The sequence below is a fragment of the Palaemon carinicauda genome, chromosome 2 (genome assembly GCF_036898095.1).
Source record: "Palaemon carinicauda isolate YSFRI2023 chromosome 2, ASM3689809v2, whole genome shotgun sequence".
In the NCBI taxonomy this organism is placed as follows: Eukaryota; Metazoa; Arthropoda; class Malacostraca; order Decapoda; family Palaemonidae; genus Palaemon; species Palaemon carinicauda.
Window position 1 is genome coordinate 120,125,354 of NC_090726.1, and position 26,769 is coordinate 120,152,122.

A 26,769-nucleotide genomic window follows, 5' to 3' on the forward strand; every position below is an offset into this window, starting at 1 on the left:
TACATCCTTTCAATACAAATTTCATAGTAAATTCCTGTTCCAACATATCTATTCACGTCTCATTTTAGTTTACCTACTGATTCTGGGTGCTTTGGTCACAAAGTTTTATATTCTTCTTAAATACTAAAAGTGTTTTCTTCTTATATTTACAGCTTGTGGAGAGCCCACTGTTGATAGAAAAGCTACCTTCTCAACTAGTAGTATTTCAATCTAAGTTATTATTTATTTTCCAACTTCTATCACATTATCACGTATTTAATCTTGGATGGATAGGGCAATTAAATTCAGTCATATCATACCTTCACTCAACCAGAATAAGCAATCTGTCTTAGTTCTTAAAAGTAAACTTAATGTGCAAATACAGGAAACCCCTTAGGTAACTTACCCTGCGGTATATAAGGGAATGAATGGATGTTCGACATGGGAATATCATCAGCGGGAAGCTAATGGCGAGTGACACAGCAAAAAACATTTTTATTCCTTCTGTTAATCCTGAGTCAGGGAAGCTCATGATAATATTACCTGGAAAATTTTACAGACTGAAACATTTTGTAAGAGAAAAAAACATTGATCACCTGCAAAAGTATTTTTTACAGTAATTTAATCATATGAAGCACATTTGATATTTTACTACTCTATTCTAAATGGTAAAGATCTATAAATCATAATAATAATGAAAATCTAAATTTTATAACTTTTATTATTTCAATATTTATCACAAATTCATTTGTTATACTTTCTCTAAATAAGAGCTTCTCAATATGAAAAATTAAAAACGAGAATTTTAACCTTGGATATAGGCTATAATAGCAACTAGTAGTTGTGATATTACCACATGGCAACCCCCTCTTGAATCCCTCATAATGTTCTCCACCCACTAAAATGTGTATCCACTTATAAATCAAAGAATATTTTTAGTGAGAAATGAAATCATATGTTTTACTATAAAAAATTATTTATTTAAATGAATCTTCCCTAATTCACCTCTTGATTACCACATTAATATGGATGAAGGGATATTGGTAATTCCATTAGGGAAGGAAGAGTTCCTTGTGAAAATAGATTGATATCAGGATAAGGGAGTACCCTAATCAATTCTCACCTAAAATATGACTATCCACTTTTCACAAGCCACACTCAATTAACAGACAGACCAAAGACTTCAATTTATCATAGTTATATAAAGTACAGACTAAACATCAAAGTATGTCATAAATAGTACCTGATGTCCAGAGCTGTTCACACAATACTGAAAGACACTAACCACAATAAAATATAAAGAATTAAGGAGTCATAAGAGAATAACAATAAAGACCTTTATGCTTTATAAAACTCAAAACCTAAAAATATAAAAGGGAGAAACACCTAGCCTTATGTAAAGTCATATTTCTCCTGCAGATATTAATGACCTAAAGATCAATATGATTAATGTACAGTACCCATCACATATCTTTCAACTAAAAGGAAAAACTGAATTCAACCACCTGACCTATAGTAAATACTTTCTCCTACAGTAAATTCTTGTGAAAATTAAGGGAGGTAGCTGCTCCTCTAATACCAAGGGCTTTTTATTGGAATTAGGAGCTTGGATTTATATAAGTAAGAGCTGGATTCTATGAGGCCATTCAGCACTTAGGTGCAACAGGGGGAAAACCCAGCAGTTGCACTATGAGGTAAAAATGAGAAAAGATTGGTTAGTATGGAGGAGGAAAGGAAGTGGGAAACGAGAGTAAGTAGAAGGGAAAAAAAGGAAGTGTAACTAGGGGCCAAAGAAATTCTGAAAATGCCCTCAAAGTAATGTCTACATAATACTGCATGAGGTGCACTGAAAGTACTATCCCCCTACAGGAGCTTTGATCCATAGCAAGGGTAAAACAGGATCATAATTTTTCAAATGGATTAATTACAAGATTTCACAATAAAAAAAAAAAAGACTAACTTTTTGACATACAATAAAAAGTTTTCTCAAGACACAACACAGTCTTATAAATCGTAAATAAGGTTAGACCATTTTAGATAATTTCTTTACACTCATACAGAACATAAGACTATTTTCTCATGATCATTACCAACAAAAATTTAAAGGAGAAAGATTAGAATGTCTGAAGAGTCCTTTGATCTAAAATTCTCTGTGAGCTTGTCACTGAACACTTAACGAGAAACGATATAGCAATCTTAGAGAGAGGATGCCCTGACACTCTAATGCCACAAAACAAATCAGGAAACTTTTCTCTCATGCTGTCAACCCTGTATAAGTAAAACTTAATGACTCAATTTGCACACACAAAAAAACCTATACACAGCCCACCTTTCTCCCTAATGAAGGATTATGGAAAAAGTGTGTAAGACTTTTCACACTAAAACCAATTCTAGCCTGAAAGCTAGACAAGAAAGACAAAACCATTTTATCAACAACAAAATCTATATTCTTGGAAAGAACCTGCAACTCACTGGTACATCTAGCTGATGCAGTGGCCAATAGAAAAAGGATCTTGGTCATAAATACTGAAATAATACATCAAAATTCAAATAAACATGTCTGAAAAGTGGACGTTTCTCAAGAGCAAAAACCTGAATACAACCGTGAAAATACCCAAAGTGGCATTGTGAAGGGAGGAAAACGGTGCGAAGAAGGTCTAGGTATAAAGAAGATCAGGTGGTTTAAAAATGTCGGGTTGTGTGCAACAGTCCTAACTATTAGGTTCAGCAAAGAATCAAAACTTTAATTAAAATATTATCCAGGTCTCAGTGCCATTGAACATCGAAACTGTGATGTCGAAATCAGCAATGACGGAGGGCTGATTGTTGTACACTATTTAACGTAAACAACAGCCATATGAAGCATTCCTACAGATAAATGTTCTTAATATATAAAGTTCTCTTAAAAGTAAATTCATTTGCATTGTATTTTACTTCCACTATTTTAACAACCAACAATCTAAAATTCTCACATTATTACACCTTCTTGCTTCATATGTGCATTTTTGTTATGCGTAAGCTTTCCCGGTAAATTGTCCAGTTTCTTGACAATTATGCTATCAAACTAACGTACCTTATCAATACAGAATAATGAAATCTTTTAATGCACAACTGCTTTGAAATCAGCTAGAAGTCAGATTAAATGGAAATGTCAATCCCAATTAGGAAAAATTCTTTAGCAAGTAACCTGACCTAGTATGGTAGAACAGCTGGCATGAGGGCCCTAACTTGAGGTGATAGGAAATGATGATACAGTATACTGGCTGAAGGTGTTCAAAGATGCAGATGATGTTGGGGCCATAGGTTCATCAGCACTAGAAGATGGAGGCATGAATGAAACTGAACTGATAACACCAGATGTTGATGTAACAGGTTAAAAATTTTCTTTTTTTACACTATTGAAGAATGGTTCCAGAGATGTCTGGGTGATGGCACTTTTCTTCTTGTATAATATGGTAGCACTGGAGTACACCATGAAAGGCTGCTAAAACATTTGTGAGCCATTCAATATTCAAGTCCTGTAATTTGAGTTTTGCCAGGCCTTCTCTCAATTATAGCAATTATTTCTGCTGTTATTTTCCTTTTAAATCCCTTGGTAGGTTCTCAACAACTTTTGCTTCTGCTTCATTTTTCTTTCTCTTTCTCTTTTCATTGAGTTCTCAGTTTCATAAGATCTTCATTAGCAAGCTCTTCATAATGGACTTCCAGCAGTTCAAAAAGTAATTTCTATCTAGTTCTAATTACAGCTTTTTTGTTCAGGATTGACAAGTTGTTGAAAACCATTTTTATGTCACCCTAGTCTTTTCGAACCCAAGAAAATCATGAATAAACTAAAGGTACAATTGCTCTGACACCATTTGTTTGCAGTAATAACTTCGCACCTTGCAAAGTCGATAACCTTGATGGCCTCTACGTCTTCAGGGCGTCCAAGTGATGGCCTACCTAGACGACTGGCTAGTCTGGTCGACATCGCCCGAAGATTGTGTGAGAGCCTGCAACAAAGTCACCCAGTTCCTAGAGCATCTAAAGTTAAGAATAACTTAATTATAAGAACATATTAATGTTTAAGATTGATGAGCGGGAAAGGAAGTAGATAGACACATACTTGTGAATCCCGCCCAGCCGGTTACCGTAACCTTATCCGTAGGCAATTCCTTTGTACCCGAAGGTCACAATGGGGGAAATCCGTATGGATGAGCCAAGCTAGGCTTTTAACAGGAATTGTCCACAGAGTGTACTAGGGTCTGAGACCACTCAGAGCTCTGTGGGAGATGGGAAATAGGATAAGGCGATGTAAGCTGATAAAGAAATCACTTGGGAAAAATCCGACTTAGCGAAGAAGCTACAGACGAAAGGATGAGGACGGACGTGACGTCATTTAGCAATGGCGCCCGTTTGTTTATGTCTCGAGTACCAAAAGCAGCCACGGATGAGAGTAACTGTGGAACGGCTCCTCAGTTACTCAGCCACCTTTCCATATCGAAGTGTTAACTCTATATGGGGTGCAGATAGCTATGTGGCGTGTTAATACATGCGTCCCCTGTTGATATACGATATCCTAGAGGGAAACCTTTAGGGTACTCGCACCAGAAGTTAGAATTCTGTGATAACCTTTAGTTTAATTCTCTGGGAATATCCACTGTAGTTAAATATACCCTAGGAAGCTACTGAAGGAACCTTCCATCAGGACATCATAGCTTGAGCCCAAAAATATAGTTTTTCCAAAATTGTCAGAAAGTTATCTTTCAATCATTGGCTGCCTTCACTGCTAACTGAGAAGTACAATGTAAATAATCCTTTTTAAATGTTACTGATACTCCTTGGTTCATAGGCTTGTGGATGAGTGATGTACATTAATGTTTGGGGAAGGAAAAAAGCCTTAACATTTGGATGAAAGTCCATGAATGAGGGGTGACCTGGGGAGTTGTCCAACAGCAAAAGAATGTTAAATCGGATATCCTTGGTCAAGGAATATTTCTGCACCTCTAGTATGAAATGTTGAGAAAACTTGTCTTGAAAAACGACAACTGTAACAAAGGCTTGGGTCTTACTTTTCCACACAGCAAGAGATATCCTAACTACTGTACAATTTTAGGGGCTGTTGGGTTTTCTGCATGGTATAATATGCACCAAAACTGGTGATACTTTTTATTTTTGCTTCGGACAAGCATTGTTCTTAAGTTGCCACTTAGTATTAAATCTTACATTTCACTTTGTAAACATTTGTATATATAAGACAACGTTGGTCACTTGATATGGATAATACTATCATTGAATAATGTTAGATTGTTCAAAAATCATTTTATGCTAAAATGATGGTTTGTGTCAAAGAAAGTTTTATGGTTTGTATTGTATGAAAAAACACTTTATTTGTTGCATATTTTTTCATAGCCCTCAAGTGCACCCCCCCCCCAAAGAAGTGCCTTAATCTGTTATTATTTCTTTTAACAGGTACTGACAGCATGACCCTACATCCTGTAGGGAGACAAGTAGAGGTAGAAGAATAGGAATATAGGCAAGATGAAGTTGTCAAAAGACAAGTTACTCAAGACCTGTTTTGTTATAATGTCTTCCAATTTAGGAGCAAATGAAACTAGATTATTCTTATCACTGACCGATGTTCTCCCACCATAGTGTGATTGTTTTTTTCATATATTGTCACATTGTTTCCATGGATAGCATTTCACATACTTGTCCCCAGAAACAAGTGAACATAAAGTGGCATAGAAAAGTTTTCAGCGGCAGCCAAACTGGTCATGCGGATAATGAACCACAGTGTTGCGGGGTTCTCCTTTAAGCTTGAAGTTTTTTCTGTTATAAGCGTGGAATTTTCTCTGGAATAATATTGCATGATCTTGCAGCCTGGTGAAGACTGTTAAAAGCAAGTTTGCCTGGAGATTCTAGTTTTGCCACATAAATTGCAACCTTGTTTTATAATCCCTTTGATCGTGAGGCAAGCTACTCGTATTGGAATGTATCCCAAACAGATACCCGGCTAGGTGTCTTTGTTTATACTTGCATCTGAAACCCATAAGTGTGTCCAGCATGTGAATAGTTCTTGTTTTTTGTTATTCAAATATTTTTTTATATTGTCATTGTGAGGCTGGAGTGTAAAGGGATACTTATTTTTCCTTTAATTGCTTATTTGAATTTGACAAAAAAATCTTAGTCAACCTGAACAATTGTGTTTTTTTTTTCTTATTAAATCTGTTTCTAATAAGTCATTTATCATATTTTTTTCTCCCACACTGTGTCCTGTTACCAGTCTAGGCAGTTTTTCCCTTTCACCTAATGTTCTGAAACTACTTAAGCTTGAAGCCATCTTACCTAAAGAAGATAGAGCTATTCATAAATTCTGCTAACTTCCCAGAAATGAATCAACGGTCATATTACGTGTTTATTCAGCAAGCTCAGGGCAAAGGATGATAAGGGGGATGTAAGGTTCTTGTTGGGTTCCCTTGCCCAGTATAAAATCAAGGGGTGGTCCACAGTGCCCAGTTCATCCTTGCTTGTTTACCTTTTACCCAGATTTTTGGGTATTTCACCGTTTTATATTTTCTATGTAGTGAACGTTGGAGCGTGGTCGGCTTTCGGACACTAGGGAGTTTGGGTGCTATCTCTGGCCACAGTCCGCAAACCACTACATAATGTTTGGTGCCCAGACCTGGGAAACACCAACCTCTAGATATGGCACAGTCAACAACCAAGAGTCGAAAGGCTAAGAGGAGGCTTAGTCGGGATGTGGCGAGCCTCGTCACGATTGTCAGTGACCTGGCAATTCAGGTCAAGTCCCTGACACTTCAAGTGGCGGCGCTAAAGAGCGCTGAGCCGTCACCAATGTGCCACGTTGCCAATGGGGTCACAACCACAGTAACCACCAGTGCTCCTTCTACGTCCCCAGTTTGGCCAAATGTCAATGGTCTGGCCATTCCGGTAACTAAGGGCCAGTGATTGGAGGTCTCCAGCCGCCTCTCGGTTCTCACCATTGCTCCCACCTGTACCAGACTTCTGGGAGTCTCCTGCTTGGGGTGGACCACTTGCTTCCTAGCCTGTTCCAGCCACTAACCCCTTTAGTCTGCCGGAGACTGCAGCCAGTGGACTAGGGGAGCAGTTCTTGGTCAACCCGGCCGAGCCAGTAGGCCAGAAAAGGTTCCAGCAGCTCTGGTTGAGGCAGTCCTAGCCAATAAAGGGGCCATCCCAAAGCACAGGCGCTAGGACAAGGACACAAGCAGACCACCCATACCCAAAATGACGACATCATCACAGGAGTCTACCAGTGAAGATTCTGGTAGTGACACTTCCAGCTCCTGCTCCAGTGTTAGCTTATCTCATGTCTCCACCGACCAGGTCCAGTCCCTTCAAACAGAACGCAGTCTGTCTGATCTGCTCAAGGTCCTTGACTCCAGGAAGAACCCCCAAGCCTGGAATCTTCCACCTAGAAACGGGCCAGAGTTTTGCCCGATTTCTGAGGGATTTTGAAGCCTACTGTGCGAGTAAATATACCGCAGGAAGCTGTGGCCAGAGGACCGTTAAGCTAGAAAGATTCCTAAACGGGGAAATCAAGGAGGCATTCTCGGCCATAGGATGTCCCGAGATCTCATACCCCGACATGAAGGAACGCCTCTTCGACTGGTGCCGAGAAGCCCTAGAGAGGCGTGATGCGGGTAGGAAGGCCCGTTTCAGCAGTGCCACCTGTGGCAAGGGCGAACTGCAGAAGATTTACGCCGTGCGGTTGGCCTCCCTGTACAGGTCGGCCTATCCTTGCCGTAGTTTGGACCGGAGGGAGCTTAGGCGGAAGCTTCTCAGAACTTTTCCGAGCATACCTGCGAGTTGGCTGGAACAGTCTCTGGCCACTATTAATGTCTCCGCTGGCCTTCAAGTCAGTTGGCAGGATGTTCTACACCTGTTGAGTGTTCTCGACGAGGCATCCCGTCAGCGAAGCCAGAAGGCAGAGGATTTGGCCCTCAGTCGTGTGGGACAGTCATGGCACGGCTCGTATGCTGACAGGGTTTCCATGCCTGCCACCAGCCATTCGCCTGGACCTAACAGAGCTTATTCACGCACTCCTCCTCGACCTGTCCCCATACCTGCACCTGTGGAAGTGCGTCTGACACCATCGCGCAACCCAGAAAGGTCTCCTCAATTCCAGAGAAGGTACTGTGCACGGTGCCAAAAATCAGGGCACCTTATGGACGAGTGTCGCAGATGCCTCAATCTGTGCCTACACTGTGGTTCGTCCAATAATCATGTCGCAAAGTGTGGATGACAGGTGCCGCCTATAAGCAGATCACCCGTCTAGAAGACAGCTAATGTCCGCAGCCCTGGGAGGGAGACCATCTCTGTCCAGACTCCTTCAAGGTGGAGAGCAGTACCGGTGAGTGCTACTCCGACCCCGTCGTCCTATTCTGGATCGACCAGTAGCCAGGAGAGCCGAAGTGGGAACGTGTCCAGTGCTTCTTCTTGGACTGTGGAGAAGAAGAAGAGGAAGAGCAAGAGATCACAGCCCAGGAAGTCAAGAACTGAGGAGTATCATAGGGCTTTAAACACCAGGCCTTCGATGTAGAAGATGGGGCTACATCGAAGGAGGGTGTGAGTGCTAGGGTGCGTGCTCCTAGTATTCCGGTGGCAGTCTCGGAAATCTCGATTTCCAAGGTTACCCCTCAACCTGGAAAGGTCATTGCACCTACAATGGCTCTTTCAGGATTGGCCAGTGATAACCTGTTCTCGACACTGTCCAGAGCTTCTCCAACTGACTCTTCCAGGGAGGAAGCAGGAACTGAGGCTGTATTGAAAACACTTCGTAGGGTTAACCTGGCGCAGTTGGCTCCTGTACCACTCATGGTTGTCCCAGTGACCATGTCTAATTTTCCATCAGGAGCGCTGGATGCTCTCATTGACTCCGGAGCTGAGGTCAACCTCCTGTCATCGAGAGTGGTACAGGATTACCAGCTGCAGATAGTACCCAACACCATTGGTCTGAAGGGTTTAGGGCAAACAGGACCTAAGACCTTAGGTACTGTACTGTTGACCCCTATACTGCATGGAATGACATTCGCCCCGAGTGTGTTCCATGTAGTGCCTTCAGGGACTATGGCTGAGCATGTAGTGCTTGGTTACCAGTTCTTGAGAGCAAATGGGGTGATAGTTGACGGAGCCCGAAATCGGCTCAGCGTTAGCAGTACTCATTAAGAGCCTCTTTGGGAGTATTATGTCCCGATACGTGGAGCCTGTTGTCAGCAAGCGCTTTGGGCACTTGAGGTCTACGCAGCCCATTCAATAAGGATTGCTAGTATTGAGCCAGTACTTGTTCCGGTTACTGTAAACTTTCCTAAGGGACATGCCACCTCTTGTAGATGCCCTGCTCGTCCAACTAACTGTTGGCCGGAAATGTATTATGATGGCGACATCTAGGCAGCTTGGGTGCTACCTCTGGCCACAGTCCGCAAACCACTACAATGATATTTCAGAACAAAAATTAAATATGTTACTGTAGCACTAATCTCTTTGTCATCATGACTCCATGAGAGTCAGTGAGACTAGTATTTGAGCTGTCTGTCTGGATAGAAGGATTCAAATTGGGAAAGAGGGCGTCTAGATAGAGAACAGTTTAAGCAGAGCGCTATAGTCTAAGGATAACAATTTATACATTTGGGATATGACCTCAAAGTTATTACTTATTTTTTGCTTATGCCGTTTTGTGTATTAAACAAACGTTAGTTAGGATCGGGATTTCAAAACTTGAAATAAATTATAACAAGTCATACTTTAGACTATAGTCAACGCTACTTATATAATTCTAGTCTCCCAATGGGTTTCTTCAGTTTGAGGAAAAATTAATAAATAAATAAATAAATAAATAAGCGAGGTGGTGAGTTATCAACACTATAAATAACACAATTAATTCTACCTTTCTATTATTTTACTTTTACTTTACAAACAGAGGACTATAATCAGGTCAGACATATTCAGCCACATCTGTAATGTTAGATTCTACAGAAAGACAATAACAATGTATCTTTAATTATAATAATAATAATAAAATAACAACAATAATAATAATAATAATAATAATAATAATAATAATAATAATACTAATACTAATGATAATAATGGTGATGATGATGATAGGATGGCTCTGGAGTCTAGGCCTATGCTATTGGCTTTATAACTCTTCGTCGTCTTCTGCGATTGTGCAGCAGAAAGGTCTCACCTCCTAAGATGGCTTTTCAATTTTTTCTCTTTCATTATATTGTTCAGCCATCTATAAACAGTTGTTTCGTTGATGTTCAGACGATTGCTTATATCTATTTTCTATAGAGAATCTGGTGAGGTAAGCTTAACTAGAGTTAGAGTTATCCAGTAGCTGTTGGGTAGCCCTAGCCATATTTGACAGATGACTTGCTTGTAAGAGTGCCACTGTGAGACTGCCAGTTGATGTCCGGTTAAACCCTGTCCACAACTACATCTCCGAAACGTTCTTTACTTTAAATACATAATTATGGTGGCTAAATAGTCAAGACACATTAAGTATTTATTTTATTTTTATTTTTATCATAACTAAAGATTATTGGGGTACTTTTTCCTTAATGATCTAGCTGAATGAATGAATGAATGATTTAAAGTTTTCAGGCATCCTGACATCTAAGGTCATTGACGCCGGTAACATTTAATTTATGTATACAAAAATAAAAAATGAAATAAAATAAAAAATTAAAGAGTATTCAATTAAAATCATAAAAATTGAATGTCATAAAAGTTAAATATTTTTCAGAAGACAAGCTTCTGAAAGAAATCTAAAAATGCCACTTGCATGGTAGGACACATCATTTCCAAGAATCTTGGCAAGGATGAACCTGCCACCCTCACCTCGAGCCTCAAACAAATATCTATTCCACAAGTTGTTATAATTGGGGCATTCGGTCAACAAATGCCTTACTGTTAGAGGTACTAAACAGTTGTCACAATACGGTTGGTGTTGGCCCTTCAGCAGAAACTCATGTGTCAACCGAGTGTGACCAATACGGAGACGACAAAGAGACGTCTCCCATTTTCGGGGCATCATATTATACCTCCAAGGAGATATGTCATTTGTTACTTCCCTCATTTTATTGCCATCTTGACTATCCCATTGCTGTTGCCATTTATTGCAAACCAATTTCTTGATGTCAGGTAAGAAATCATTACAGGGAATGGGATACCTTCTTGGCAGCAACTCGGATGCAGCCTCCTTAGCCAGTGAATCTGCCTTCTCATTCCCGGACACACCTACATGTGCTGGAACCCAACAAAATTGAACTGTTATACCTCTCCGTCCAATAACAAAAAGCCATTCTAAAATCTTTAAAACTAGAGGGTTATTAGAATTAAAAACTTCCATAGCTTGAAGGACACTCCTTGCATCACTAAAAATTGTAAAATTACCCTCCTTCTCCAACGCTATTTTCTCAATAGCGGTTAATATGCCATACAGTTCGGCAGTAGATATGGAAGCGATCAGAGGAAGTGCACCTCTACAATTAAAACCATTACTATGTACTCCAAATCCAACGCCAGCATCAGATTTGGAGCCATCAGTATAGATAAAAGTTGATCCTCTATGTTCTTTAACATGTTCATTAAAAAGAGACCTGGCTTCTAGGTCTGACATATTCTTGTTATCTCCAATAAAATATTTACAAAAAGATATCTCTGGTAACTTCCATGGAGGCGTTGATGATACCTTGAATGGAAGTACCTTTTTTCTAATTATATCCAGACTATTTAATAATCGTTTCACCCGAAAGCCATAAGGTTGAGGAGATTTTGGGTGCAACTCAAAGTATGATGCGTGTCTTACAAGGCTTGCAGTCTGAAAGGCTAGAGAGTTAGGGAGTCTTTGCAATCTAAACCAATACCGAAGAATGGAAGACATTCGGTAAAGGTCTAGAGGTAACTCTCCAGCATCAACAAGGAGACTTGGGATGGGCGAGGTTTTAAAAGCTCCAGTAGACAATCTAATACCTGCATGATGTATCGAGTCTAATATTTTTAACCGGCTTGGGGTGGCTGAAGAATATACCTCACAACCATAACTAATTTTGGAGAAAATCAAGGCCTTGTATAATTTTAAAATAGTATTGCGGTCTGCCCCCCATGATGTATGGGACAATACTTTTAAGATATTCAGAGCTTCAACACATTTAGCTTTTAGCGCTTTTAGGTGAGAAACCCATGTAAGTCTACAGTCAAATATCAAACCTAAAAATTTGGTTTCCGATACACATGGTATCCGTTGACCTTTAATGTATATATCCGGGTCTGGACGTACTCCCCGGATACGACAAAAATGGACAATGGTAGTTTTACTTGTCGAGAACTTAAATCCATTCATGTCAGCCCACTGGATAATTTTATCAATAGAGAGTTGGATTTTTCTCTCAACCATTGCCATTCTAGTGCCAGCAAATGATATTGAGTGATCTAGCTGATATTTTGATAAAAAATATTGAATTAATTCTCTAAAATCATGCTTAATGAACTGCATCTCTTATTGAGCGAAGTTTCAAAATGTTTCGTCCCGAGAACCTAGTCTCATTAGAAATGTGAAGAATGTGAGTTGCCAGTTAGAGACTTTCGAACAAAAATAACTGAATTTAGGTATCACCAGTTTTGCTGTATACTGTACAAGAAGTTTCAACTTAAAATCCTCAAAAGCACTGCCACCAAGTAGCATCAGTTAGTTTATCTTTTGCTGCTTTTAAGCTATGCATTGTTTTTTTTTTTTTCTTCAACGGAATTATACGATCTTGCTGGCATCCACTTCCATTAATATCGAATAGCGTAAAATATCTGTTTGGGTAAAAACTTGTTTCCTTTGATACCTTCCTTAAGGGGACCATCTGCTATGCCAAGATTTTTTTTTATAATTATTCAAAATACACAATTTCTAAATATGTTTTAGACATATGATCATTTGATCAAAAACTTTTAGATATATTAGCAAAAATCATGATTTGAAAAAAAAAAAATTGATACACTTTTCTCAACTAATATGACACCAATTATATTGAAAATCATACCATCAAAACTTTTTTTATAAATCGAATTCTGTGGGATAGACTTTTTATTTACCTTTTTTAAATGAATATTTTCTCAATTTTCTTTGTCTAGACATGAAATAATCATGAAAAAAAGAGAAAAAGGAAAATCAAAATTCTATTACACAAAAGTGTGGGATTTTTATTCCTCTTTTCAATTTCTTTTTCTCTAAAATTGATCAATAAATAAGTGAGAAAAAATATACCTAAGTGTGAATAAGTATATTTTTGAGTTATGAGCTTCCAAAGATTTGCTATAAATATTTGCTTTTTTCCTAAAAAAAAAAATCAAGATATCATTATTATGATAATCTTTAATTTGTACTTTTATTGTTTATTCCTACATGAAGGCTCCCTGAACGAGGTATTTAAACCATAAGTTTACTAACCCACTTGTCGTATGGGTGTCATGAGTTGCTAGCGGCCTCTCATTGTTGCCAGAGTTTAGTTAGAATGTTCAAGCTTTGTACTCTTATTTATGTTTCCCTCTCTTCTTGGTTTTTTTTTTTTTTTTTTTGTTCTCTGCTTACTTTTTGTTCTTTCTATGACCTTGGGTAACATTGGCTTTGCTATAAAGTTCATGAGGACGTTGTGAAAACACAATGTACATACGAACTGCGAGTAAACAAACACATGCATTATAACTTCTTTACGTCTTTGAAAACTCAGGCTGCTGTTCTTGTAGCTCGCAGTTTTCATTCACCTACCCTCTACAAATGCCTTCCATCTCTGCCAGACATACGATAATTCGAAACATAAGTGAAATGTTATTTTGATAATAAAATAAATTTTTGAATATACTTACCCGGTGATTATATAAGCTGCAGCTCTGCTGCTCGACAGAAAACTCTACGTAAAAAATCCGCCAGCGATCGCTATGCAGGTAGGGGGTGTACTTCAACAGCGCCATCTGTCGTGCAGGTACTCAGTACTCATTGTAAACAAAGAACTCAATTTTCTCCTCGGTCCACTGCGTCTCTATTGGGGAGGAAGGGAGGGTCCTTTAATATATAATCACCGGGTAAGTATATTCAAAAATTTATTTTATTATCAAAATAACATTTTTCAATATTTAACTTAGCCGGTGATTATATAAGCTGATTCACACCCAGGGGGGTGGGTAGAGACCAGCAATAAATGTTTACATTATTATGAGCTAAGGATTTTTTATTTCATTTTAGCAGTTATCAAAATAACAAACATAAAATAAATAAGTACCTGGTAAGGAAGTCGACTTGAACAATTACTCTGCCTTTTTAAGTACGTCTTCCTTACGGAGCCTCGCGATCCTCTTAGGATGCTGAGCGACCCCTAGGATCTGAAGTATGAAGGGTTGCAACCCATACTACAGGACCTCATCAAAACCTCTAATCTAGGCGCTTCTCAAGAAAAGAATTTGACCACCCGCCAAATCAACCAGGATGCGAAAGGCTTCTTAGCCTTCCGGACAACCCAAAAACAACAATAAAAACATTTCAAGAGAAAGATTAAAAAGGTTATGGAATTAGGGGAATGTAGTGGTTGAGCCCTCACCTACTACTGCACTCCCTGCTACGAATGGTCCCAGGGTGTAGCAGTTCTCGTAAAGAGACTGGACATCTTTAAGATAAAAAGACGCGAACACTGACTTGCTTCTCCAATAGGTTGCGTCCATTATACTTCGCAGAGATCTATTTTGTTTAAAGGCCACTGAAGTTGCGACAGCTCTAACTTCATGTGTCCTTACCTTCAGCAAAGCTTGGTCTTCCTCACTCAGATGGGAATGAGCTTCTCGTATTAACAGTCTGATAAAATAGGATAAAGCATTCTTTGACATAGGCAAAGATGGTTTCTTAACAGAACACCATAAAGCTTCTGACTGTCCTCGTAAAGGTTTAGTTCGTCTTAAATAGAACTTAAGAGCTCTAACAGGGCATAAGACTCTTTCTAGTTCATTTCCAACCATATTTGATAGGCTTGGAATATCGAACGATTTCGGCCAAGGACGAGACGGTAGCTCGTTTTTGGCTAGAAAACCAAGTTGTAAAGAACATGTAGCCGTTTCAGATGAAAATCCGATGTTCCTGCTGAAGGCGTGAATCTCACTGACTCTTTTAGCTGTGGCTAAGCAAACCAGGAAAAGTGTCTTTAAAGTGAGATCTTTAAAGGAGGCTGATTGTAGAGGCTCGAACCTTTCTGACATGAGGAATCTTAGTACCACGTCTAAATTCCAACCAGGTGTAGCCAAACGACGCTCCTTCGTGGTCTCAAAAGACTTAAGGAGGTCCTGTAGATCTTTGTTGTTGGAAAGATCTAAGCCTCTGTGACGGAAGACTGATGCCAACATGCTTCTGTAACCCTTGATAGTGGGAGCTGAAAGAGATCTTTCTTTCCTCAGGTATAAAAGGAAGTCAGCTATTTGAGTTACAGAGGTACTGGTCGAGGATACTGATACTGACTTGCACCAGTTTCGGAAGACTTCCCACTTCGATTGGTAGACTCTAAGGGTGGATGTACTCCTTGCTCTAGCAATCGCCCTGGCTGCCTCCTTCGAAAAACCTCTAGCTCTCGAGAGTCTTTCGATAGTCTGAAGGCAGTCAGACGAAGAGCGTGGAGGCCTTGGTGTACCTTCTTTACGTGTGGCTGACGTAGAAGGTCCACCCTTAGAGGAAGAGTTCTGGGAACGTCCACTAGCCATCGAAGTACCTCGGTGAACCATTCTCTCGCGGGCCAGAGGGGAGCAACTAACGTCAACCTTGTCCCTTCGTGAGAGGCGAACTTCTGCAGTACCTTGTTGACAATCTTGAACGGGGGGAATGCATATAGGTCTAGATGTGACCAATCTAGGAGAAAGGCATCTATATGAACTGCTGCTGGGTCCGGGATTGGTGAGCAATATATTGGGAGCCTCTTGGTCATCGAGGTTGCGAAGAGATCTATGGTAGGCTGGCCCCATGTGGCCCACAGTCTCTTGCACACATCCTTGTGTAGGGTCCATTCTGTTGGAATGATTTGTCCCTTCTGACTGAGGCAATCTGCCATGACATTCAAGTTGCCTTGGATGAACCTCGTTACTAGAGAAATGTTTAGATCTTTTGACCAGGTGAGGAGGTCCCTTGCGATCTCGTACAACGTCATAGAGTGGGTCCCTCCTTGCTTGGAGATGTACACCAAAGCCGTGGTGTTGTCCGAGTTCACCTCCACCACTTTGCCTTGAAGGAGAGACTTGAAGCTTTTCAAGGCCAGATGAACTGCCAGTAGCTCCTTGCAGTTGATATGGATTGTCCTTTGACTCGAGTTCCAAGTTCCCGAGCATTCCCGACCGTCTAATGTCGCGCCCCAGCCCGTGTCCGATGCGTCCGAGAAGAGAACGTGGTTGGGAGTCTGAACAGCCAGGGGCAGACCCTCTCTGAGGCTGATACTGTCCTTCCACCAAGTCAGGGAAGACTTCATCTTCTCGGAAATGGGAATCGAGACCGCTTCTAGCGTCTTGTCCTTTTTCCAGTAAACAGCTAGGTGATATTGAAGAGGACGGAGGTGTAGTCTTCCTAACGATACGAACTGTTCCAGGGATGATAGTGTCCCTATCAGACTCATCCACTGCCTGACTGGACATCGTTCCTTCTTCAGCCTGTTCTGGATGCATAACTGGGCTTGACTTGTTCTGGGGGCCGACGGAAAAGCCCGAAAAGCTAGACTGTGAATCTCCATCCCTAAATACACAATAGTTTGGGATGGGACCACTTGAGACTTTTCCATATTGACCAGGAGACCCAATTCCTTGGTCAGATCTAGAGTCCACTTTAGATCCTTCAGACAGCGACGACTGGAAGAAGCTCTTAGAAGCCAGTCGTCCAAATAGAGGGAGGCTCTGATGTCCGCTAAATGAAGGAATTTGGCTATATTCCTCATCAGCCTCGTAAACACAAGAGGAGCTGTGCTTAGGCCAAAGCACAGGGCTTGAAACTGGTAGACAACCTTTTCGTAAACGAATCTCAGAAAAGGTTGGGAGTCTGGGTGGATGGGGACGTGAAAGTAAGCGTCCCTTAGGTCTAAAGAGACCATCCAGTCTTCCTTTCTGACCGCTGCTAGAACGGACTTTGTGGTCTCCATGGCGAACGTCTGCTTTGTGACAAAGACATTCAGCGCACTGACGTCTGGCACCGGCCTCCACCCTCCTGTCTTCTTTACCACTAAGAAGAGACGGTTGTAGAAGCCCGGGGTTTGATGGTCCAGGACTTTGACTACCGCTCCCTTTTCTAGCAAGAGAGACACCTCCTGTTTCAATGCTCGTCTCTTGTCTTCCTCTCTGTACCTGGGAGAGAGATCGATGGAAGACGTTGCTAGAGGGGGTTTTCGTACAAACGGGATCTTGTACCCCTCTCTGAGCAACTTCACAGATTGTGCATCTGCGCCTCTCTTCTCCCAGGTCTGCCAGAAGTTCTTGAATCTGGCTCCCACTGCTGTCTGAAGAAGGTGGCAGTCAGACTCTGCCTTTAAAGGACTTGGTTCCTTTCTTCTTCCCACGTCTCCCTTCGGCACGAGCACCTCCTCTGCTGGAGGCTCTGCCACGAAAGGGCGGAATAAATCTGGACACTGGAGTGTCCATCCTTGGTCTTGACAAGGTAGGCAAAGGGGTGGCTTTGCGGGCAGAGGACGCAACCAGGTCATGGGTGTCCTTCTGAATCAAAGAAGCAGCAATCTCCTTAATCAAGTCCTCTGGAAAAAGGCACTTAGAGAGAGGAGCAAACAGAAGTTCTGATCTTTGACACGGTGTCACTCCAGCTGACAGGAAAGAGCAAAGGTTCTCACTTCTTGAGGACTCCGGATACGAACGATGCAGCAAGCTCACTAGATCCGTCACGTATGGCCTTGTCCATGCAGGACATGATGAGCAAGGAAGATTCTTTCTCAGTCGGGGAGATCTTCCTGCTCAAAGCTCCCAGACACCAGTCCAAAAAGTTGAAGACCTCGAAGGCTCTAAATACTCCTTTCAACAGATGGTCTAGGTCCGAAGGTGACCAGCATATCTTAGAGCGTCTCATGGCTAGCCTGCGGGGAGAGTCTACAAGACTTGAGAAGTCGCCCTGGGCAGAGGCAGGAACTCCCAAGCCGAGAACTTCTCCCGTGGCATACCAGACGCTCGATCTGGAAGAGAGTTTAGCAGGGGGAAACGTAAAGGCTGTCTTCCCTAGACTCTTTTTGGACTGCATCCAATCTCCTAAAACTCGTAAAGCTCTCTTGGACGAGCGTGCGAGGACGAGTCTCGTAAAGGCAGGCGAGGATGACTGCGTACCTAAAGCAAACTCTGACGGAGGAGAGCGTGGAGCCACAGACACAAACTGGTCCGGAAACATCTCTTTGAACAGAGCAAGAACTTTTCTAAAGTCCAAAGAGGGTTGCGTGGACTTGGGCTCGTCAAGGTCCGAATGTGGTTCATCAACGTGTGCCGCATCGTCATCATCAGAGAGTCCATCATCCGAGAATTGAGGAGGAAGCGGCAATGGAGTAGGTATCGGCTGGTCAGCTGAGTCCGGTCGCACGGGTGCACGCGTGACTGAACCGGACGCAACGTCATGGAACTGTTGCCCAGTCTGTGAGCTGGCAACAACCATAGCAGCGCGGGGACGCACAGCGTCTACTCCAGACTGTCTGGTCTGATGTGGGCGAGCAGAGGCAACCACACTGGGTTGCGGAGGTTGACGCACCGCGTCAAAACAAAACAACTTTGACGGTTGTTGTACCTCGCGAACGTCAACGGAAGGTTCCGTGCGTCGCTGAACGTCAACATGCGGCTGGCAGGGTACACTGGAACGCATGGGTGGCGGGACTCTCTCAGCTGGAGTGCGCAAGAAGGTTGCCTCAGCGTCCACAGGACGCACAACCGTGGTTGGTTGTAGGCAAGAGGTTGGTGCAGCAGCAACCTTCTCTGCACGAAAGTCCTGCATCAGAGACGTTAACTGGTACTGCATGGTCTGCAGCAAAGACCACTTAGGGTCTGCAGGAGCAGGTGCGGCGACAGACGGTGTAACTGCCTGAGGCGGTACCGCTTTGCCTCTCTTAGGAGGTGAGCAGTCATCGGAAGACTGCAGCGAGTCCGAACTGACCCAGTGGCTACAACTGGGCCGTTGGACTTGCGCGGAAGGGACCGACTTGCGCTTAAGAGGTCGTGAGACCTTGGTCCATGGTTTCTTACGAGAAACCTCTTCCGCAGACGAGGAATAAATGGGCTCTCTCGTCTCTGTGTGGGTGGGGCGATCTTGGGTAGATACGCCCGAAACCACGGAGGGAACGTCTGTTCGCTGATTAAAGCCTCTCGAACCCATTGGTCGTACGACATTGCTTCTCCCCTGGACTTGGGAGCTTGCAAGAGGTCCCGGACTAGGAGGACGACAGGCACGAACAGACGAACCCTCAAGCGCAACACTATCCACAACACTATCACTCACTTTATCACTTCCCACTGCACTCTTACACTTCAGCTCCTTGACGTCCGCCATGAGCTGGTTACGGTCACTAGCCAAGGACTCAACTCTCTCACCCAGAGCTTGGATGGCACGCATCATATCAGCCATCGAAGGTTCCTGAGTGCCAGAAGGGGGATCAGGAGCAACCACTACAGGGGAAGGAATAGGTTGTGGGGCATGAGGAGAGGAAAAATCAACTGAACGAGATGAACTTCTCCTGACTCTATCTCTCTCTAGCCTACGTGTATATTTCTGGAATTCGATAAAATCGAATTCCGAAAGCCCAACGCATTCCTCACATCGATCTTCCAATTGACAGGTTTTATCCCGACAATTGGAACAAACGGTGTGAGGATCGATAGAGGCCTTCGGAAGACGCCTTGAACAGTCCCTAGCATTACACTTCCTGAATTTTGGGACTTGAGAAGGGTCAGCCATTTTGTATTGGTCAAAGGGGAATTCAAAAAGTATCCAAAGTCATCAACAAATAATCCGATATCAAAAAAAGAATGCAAGGATTTATTGAAGAGAAAGCCTGCACAGCGAAAGCTCAAAACTAGAAACGTGTACTTCACCAAATAGTTGTGAAAACAAATCCAGTTAGCAACAGCGAATTAGTAGGTCTTGCCGGTAGCACGACAGAGAGAAAATTGAGTTCTTTGTTTACAATGAGTACTGAGTACCTGCACGACAGATGGCGCTGTTGAAGTACACCCCCTACCTGCATAGCGATCGCTGGCGGATTTTTTACGTAGAGTTTTCTGTCGAGCAGCAGAGCTGCAGCTTATATAATCACCGGCTAAGTTAAATATTGAAAAAAAATCGCTACATTTTTGCAAAAATAAACACACATAGACGATTCTGTCAAACTCAATAATGCAAACGAGGCAATAAGGATGATATCATCATCTAAAGACCGCTATATCTTCATTATTTGTAAAAAATAATTGGCTGAAACTTCTGGAGAGCGTGTACGATGTTTCTGAATACATAGAAATAATAAAACGATTTTCGACATTTTAAGGTTGTTATGTCAAACACCATAGCGGACGGTCCCCATAAATGTCTGGGAATTCCTGAGTAGCTACCTCATCTGAACTCACAGAGTTGAGAAAATTTTTCAACTATTCAACCAACAGAGACAATGAGGTGATCTACTCTTGGAAAAGAGATTTTCAAGGGGGAAAATACAAGCAAAGAAAAATGAGCAGACAAAGATCTATTGGCCACCTTCTCCAAAATACAGTATTATCAAATTTATTCTTCAACTCTTCAGAGGATATGGGACAAAAATAATCTTAGAAGGTTCATCTACATAATAAGACACCTGGGAACATCCAAATCACTGCCCGAGTCTTAGTGATATTTTCAGAATACTATTCCAAAATCCTAAGATAAATCAAGAAAAGAAAATTGTGCCTCTCTTTCCTCATCCTTAACTCTCACATGTGACTGAGAAGCCTAGCAAGTAGCAAAAAATGTACTTTAAAAGCAGCAACTTGAATTAAACACTAAAGAAAAAAGCAACACACCTGAGGCCTTCTACTAAGAAACTGGTCCTGTGCAACAGTCATCAAATATGAAGGACATTAGAATCAGATGCCATTCTCCTGACCTAGGAAAACTTTTCTGGATCTGATTATCTTCAGAAGCCCCTTCTTCTCAATAGCAAAGAAAAATCATCCAAACAATCAAACACTACGGAAAAAAAAAGTTGGAAAAAAGATACACTACCCACAATGGAGTATTTGTTGTCATCTCTGTCAACATGCTGATCTATAGAGGGAAAAGCTGGTAGTATTGAATCTGTAGGCTTCACACCTGACTTTACCTTAAACACCAGAAACATATGAGCCACCAAGAGTCTCCAGTGTTAGAATACGTGCCTAAGTAGAAGCCTTGATCAAGGAACTGAGGTCTTTGTTCATAGACAAAGATTGGGAGAGGGAAGAGCCAAAGCCCTCATCTAAAGATGTACCAGGCTCTACCTTCCTCTTAATATATGCAATGTTGGTTCTGAGAAAATAAGGTAAGGCACCATATGCAGTGTTGGAAACAGTCTGATTATGATATTGATGCCAACTGCAACACAGTAACTCATCTGTGACACACATCCAAACTACTTTCATTTGAAAGTACAAGAACTGCTAAAGCAATACTGTGACCTTGTTTAGTTTTGGATCAACAAACGACTGAACCCTTAAAACAGAATTAATAATAAACGGACTCTGTATTCTGAATCCAAGTTAAAAAGAGAGATTCTAGATTTCTCAAAACTAATTTCTACTTGTAACTCTTCAAGATCAGAATTTCTATCATCAATCTCCGCTATCTGGCCTACATCTAACACAGGAGAAAAACAATGAAATGGCAGAAGAGAACCTTTTACAGTACTACAAAACCCTGATCTCAATTACCAGCACTAGGCTCCCTTCTTCTACATTTAATATCAGGTAGTCACAGACTTACGACAGAGATAGGGACCGATAGACAAGTCATAAGTCGATTTTGACGTATGTCGAACTTAAAAAGTGCAGTTCCCGTAGATTTATTACGATGCATCATGATTTGGCAATCGGCTTGATTATATTTTATCAATATTTTCTTACTGTTTATCATTATTTCATTTTCTTGTTTCATAGGATATCATATGCTCTATTAATTCATTTTTGTATTCTAATTTTTAATTTTGGAAGCCTTTTACCAATCTAGAATTACTTCAATATTTTGTTTACCTTTGGTTATGATCAGCTGATCTGAAGGTCCCGCTACCATATCGAAAGATGGCGTACATATGAATGGCGAATTTTTTTATATATAATTTCTCAATTTATTTGAAATATCTTCAGGATGAAGATCGCAGTTTAAATCGTTTAAGCCATTACTATCAGTTATGTGAAATATCTCTCTCTCTCTCTCTCTCTCTCTCTCTCTCTCTCTCTCTCTCTCTCAAGGAAGCAATTAAAGACCTTGGTGTAATGTTCAATAGGAATATGTTATGCAAGGACCAAATAGCAACACTGTTGGCTAAATGTAAAGCAAAAATGGGAATGCTATTTAAGACACTTTAAAACAAGAAAAGCTGAGCACATGATTATGCTGTACAAAACTTATGTACGTAGTATACTCGAGTACTGGAATGTGATATGGTACCCACACTACCAAAAGGATATTGCGCAAATAGAGAGTGTACAAAGGTCCTTTACTGCTAGAATAGAAGAAGTTAAGGACCTTGACTACTGGGAAAGACAGCAATTTTTAAAATTATACAGTCTAGAAAGGAGAAGAGAACGCTACATGATAATACAAGCATGGAAACAAATCGAAAGAATTACTGAAAACATCATGGAGCTAAAAATATCAGAAAGAGCAAGCCAAGGTAGATTAATAGTGCCAAAAAATATACCAGGAAAACTAAGGAAGGCACACAGGACATTAATCCACTACGCACCAGCATCAATAATGCAGCGACTATTTAATGCGCTGCCAGCTCATCTAAGAAACATATCACGAGTGAGCGTAGATGTGTTTAAGAATAAACTCGATAAACACCTAAGATGTATCTCAGAAAATCCAAGACTGGAAGATGCATAAGCAATCCTCTGGTGGATATACGAGGTGCCTCACACTGAAGGACCTGGAGGAACACAAACATAGAATAAGGCAAGATATATATATACAAACACACACATCTCTCTCTCTCTCTCTCTCTCTCTCCTCTCTCTCTCTCTCCTCTCTCTCTCTCTCTCTCTCTCTCTCTCTCATCTCCACTCTCTCTCTCTCTCTCTCTCTCTCTCTCTTCCAAAAACTGGACAGTTTCAAAGCCCTGCATCCAAACTTATTCAAAGCAATGATCCTGACTAGGTGTGGAACTGCCGAGAATGTTTTCATCCCGCGAATTCCCATCATCCTAATAATCTTGCCTTTTCAGTTTCAAGTGCTTGCAGTTCCCAGTCAGGTTGGCTTTAGCCATGGACCATCAATAAAGCCCAGGGACAGTTTCTCAAAGTGGCTGGCATCAACTTGGAGCAACTGTACTCTTCTCAAGGGCAGCTTTATTGTGGTGTGTTCAAGAGTGGGCTTTCCAGAAGGCCTCTTCATTTTGTCAACGGAGGGAAAAACTAAGAACATAATTTATGAAAAGGCTCTCAAGTGAATGGTAAGAATTTTTAATTTCTTTCCATATATTTACAATGCTCCCTTTTGATATTCATTTCTAAGGATGTTTGTTTTGTCAGATCCTCACAATTAAGGTCGTGGTACTGTATTCAATTGTGGCTAGATATATATGTATTTTCGGACCAACCTAGCTGTGACCCGCCCGTACCACCTAGTTTCAAATAATCCTGAATGTGAGCTTTGATGAAGGGAAAAACACACTACTGTACACCGAACCAGCAAGGTACATAATTTATCCTGACAAGTCATGCGTAATGTATAAGGATCAATATTCACTAATAAAACTAAATTAACCTGGCATCTCACAGAAAAGCCTGCTATAGTAAACTTTGGAGACATACTTGAGTCCATCATAAATTAAGACAAGCAAAAAAAAAACCATAAACACCAAAAAAGATGGCAAATATAAAAATTTTAGATCAGTCTTAGGAGAGATGATCTGATTTCAATGACTAAGAGATGACTAAGCTATGGCATAGGTAATGACTCGACAACCTGAAGAATCTGGCTTTGGCACTGCAATATGGGCAGCATTTTTGTATTTTATTTTATGATCAAGAAGCTCTCGATTCAAAAGAATTAATACCATATGAATTTCAGGGCAGAGTTGTGGTAATAAGTTGGCTTTTATATTAAAGTGGTCACAAAAAATACAGCTATAATAAAATATCATGATACCGTTGAGATTTAGGTCAGACTGGTAAGCAATAAATTATCAAAATGGCAAATGCCATTCTTCATTCACCTGAATATGATGCAATAATTGAAAGACTACAGTATTTATCTCGAGAAAGTTTTATCTAACAATCATCCATTTTACTCTTCCATGTCATCCTGAAAATTTCCACAGGTCTCAAGAGAAGCAAACTCAAGGCAATATGGTTATAAGCCTTATAGACAACCAAAGCCTATATGCTATAGTTATGTGAACACAACCATTTACAAAACTTACCACCAAAGTCTTTGTCCACAAATGCCACATATCCTAAAAATCCAACAGATATGTAGAGAGCAGAGCACAAGTTAACTGCATGGTTTACAACAAATCTCATTTTAGGTACATCAGGATCAGGCACAGAGTCATAAATCTCAAACACATTGCTGAAAGACAAAATGGATTACATTAATTTGATTTTTGTAGGACTAAGAATTTACAGAATAAAAGCAACCATTAAACATTAGAATGGTCAAGAAAATCAGAAAATGGAAATAATTCATCAATTATAATTAAAAAAAAAATGTTTACCCTGAATTAAAATAATGTCAAAACTTATCCTACAATTCCATGCTATTCCTTTAAAGAAGGAAGAAACTCAACAATCACTTTTAAAATACTCTACAAATAATTTCCTCTATTAAGTACAATAGCCTCATTGGTAACGTCTCTGCTAGGTGTTTGCCAGACGAAGGTTCGAGTCCTGCTCAGACTTGTTAGTTCCTTTAATATCTGCAACGTTACCATCCTTGTGAGCTATGGTTGGGGGGTTTGGGGGGCCTATAAGCCTATCTGTTGAGTCATCAGCAACCATTGTCTGGCCCTCCCTGGTCCTAGCTTGGGTGGAGAGGGGGCTTGGGCGCTGATCATATAATATATGGTCAGTCTCTAAGGCATTGTCCTGCTTGATAGGGCAATGTCCCTGTCCCTTGCCTCTGCCATTCATGAGCGACCTTTAAACCTTTAAAAGGGAGCTAGCATACTCTTGCATCCTTTCTAAGCATGACAAATTTAAGATAATTTGTATTTTTCCTAACAATACAAACTTAGAGCTCTTTACTAGGGAATATACTTTCGGCAATGCTGGAAGACTAGCCATATGACTTTTAGCGAGGTATAACTACCCCACCTCTAGTTAGCGGGGGGGATAGTACCGGCAACCCCCTCACACACACACACCTGTGTTATCTCGTCACTTTTGATTTTAGGCAGGAATTGCATGGGGGATAGGTGATGGCGGGACAAATTTCTATAAATAGCTCGATGTCTGTACAGTATTGTTAAGAAAAATACAAATTATCTTAAATTTGTCATTTGTTCCGTCACTAATACAAGCCCTATCGCTCTTTATTAGGGAAGACTCACCCTAAGGTGGGTGGAAGTCCTAACCAACTGGCAGGTCTTTGCCCGGGGTATTTTTCAGTGCTAAGCATGTTTTCAAAAGGAATCAACTTGACACCTTACTAATCAGGACCTTCTCCGGAAGGGAGTCATCCGTTGCACAAAATCCATGAACTTTCAAGGGCGGCTATTTTGGGTGACCAGATAGATTCGAACACTCTTCGAACTATTCTGGAAATGTCCCCACTAAACAAATTCAATCTGAACGACAAGTTCCAGATGCTGACTATCTCGCAAATAAGGACCTTGCTACCCCAGGGGGCCTACACCGTCTCCATAGATTTTACAGACACATATTGACATCTTCCGATAGGTAGGCGCTTCTCCCCCTACCTTGGTTTCAAACTGACAAGAAAGGCCTATGTATTCAAAGCTATGCCCTTTGGGGTCAGTATAGCTATAAGGATTTTCACCAAGCTAGTCGATGCCATTGTCCAACAACTTCGGAACAGAGGCCTTCAGGTTACAGTGTACCTGGAAGACTGGTTAGTCTGGGCTGCAACGAAGTTAGAATGTCTTCGAACAGCCCAAGAGGTCATGAACTCCCTACAATCTCTGGGCTTCCAAATCAACCTCGAGAAGTCCAGGCTAACTCCAGTAAATTACAGTGGTTAGAACTTCCCTGGAATCTACAGTCACACACCCTCTCTCTACCACAGGGCAAAAGAAAGGAAATCGCAAACTCAGTCAGGTGCCTACTTCGTTCAAAAGTACTCATCACATGGCAACAGGAAAAGTTCTTGGAGTCATTACAGTTCGCTGCCGTGACAGACCCAATCTTAAAAGCAAGACTCAAAGATGCCAACAGTGTCTGGAGAAGAAAGGCATCTGATGCTCGGAGAGATCTTTGCCACAAAATCTTGGTCTTACTGCGGAAGCAGCTCAAGCCATGGTCCACTGCCAAAAGTCTATCAAACTACGTCCCCCCTCAGTGCCCTTCTCCTTCCGTGATTATTAACATAGATGCCTCGGA

At 41.2% G+C, this 26,769-nt stretch overlaps 1 protein-coding gene across 3 annotated transcripts in view; it reads right to left on the bottom strand.

Annotated features, from left to right (window-relative positions):
- The window catches only part of LOC137620967 (putative sodium-coupled neutral amino acid transporter 10), a 287,910-nt gene that overhangs the window by 18,029 nt on the left and 243,112 nt on the right, over window positions 1-26,769 (bottom strand). For all 3 annotated transcript variants that reach the window (XM_068351409.1, XM_068351419.1, XM_068351414.1), the window contains exons 7-8: window positions 24,633-24,781; window positions 386-522 (exon numbers count right to left, since the gene is read on the bottom strand). In XM_068351409.1, coding sequence (XP_068207510.1) covers window positions 386-522; window positions 24,633-24,781 — 286 coding nt within the window. The remainder of the gene's footprint in view (window positions 1-385; window positions 523-24,632; window positions 24,782-26,769) is intronic.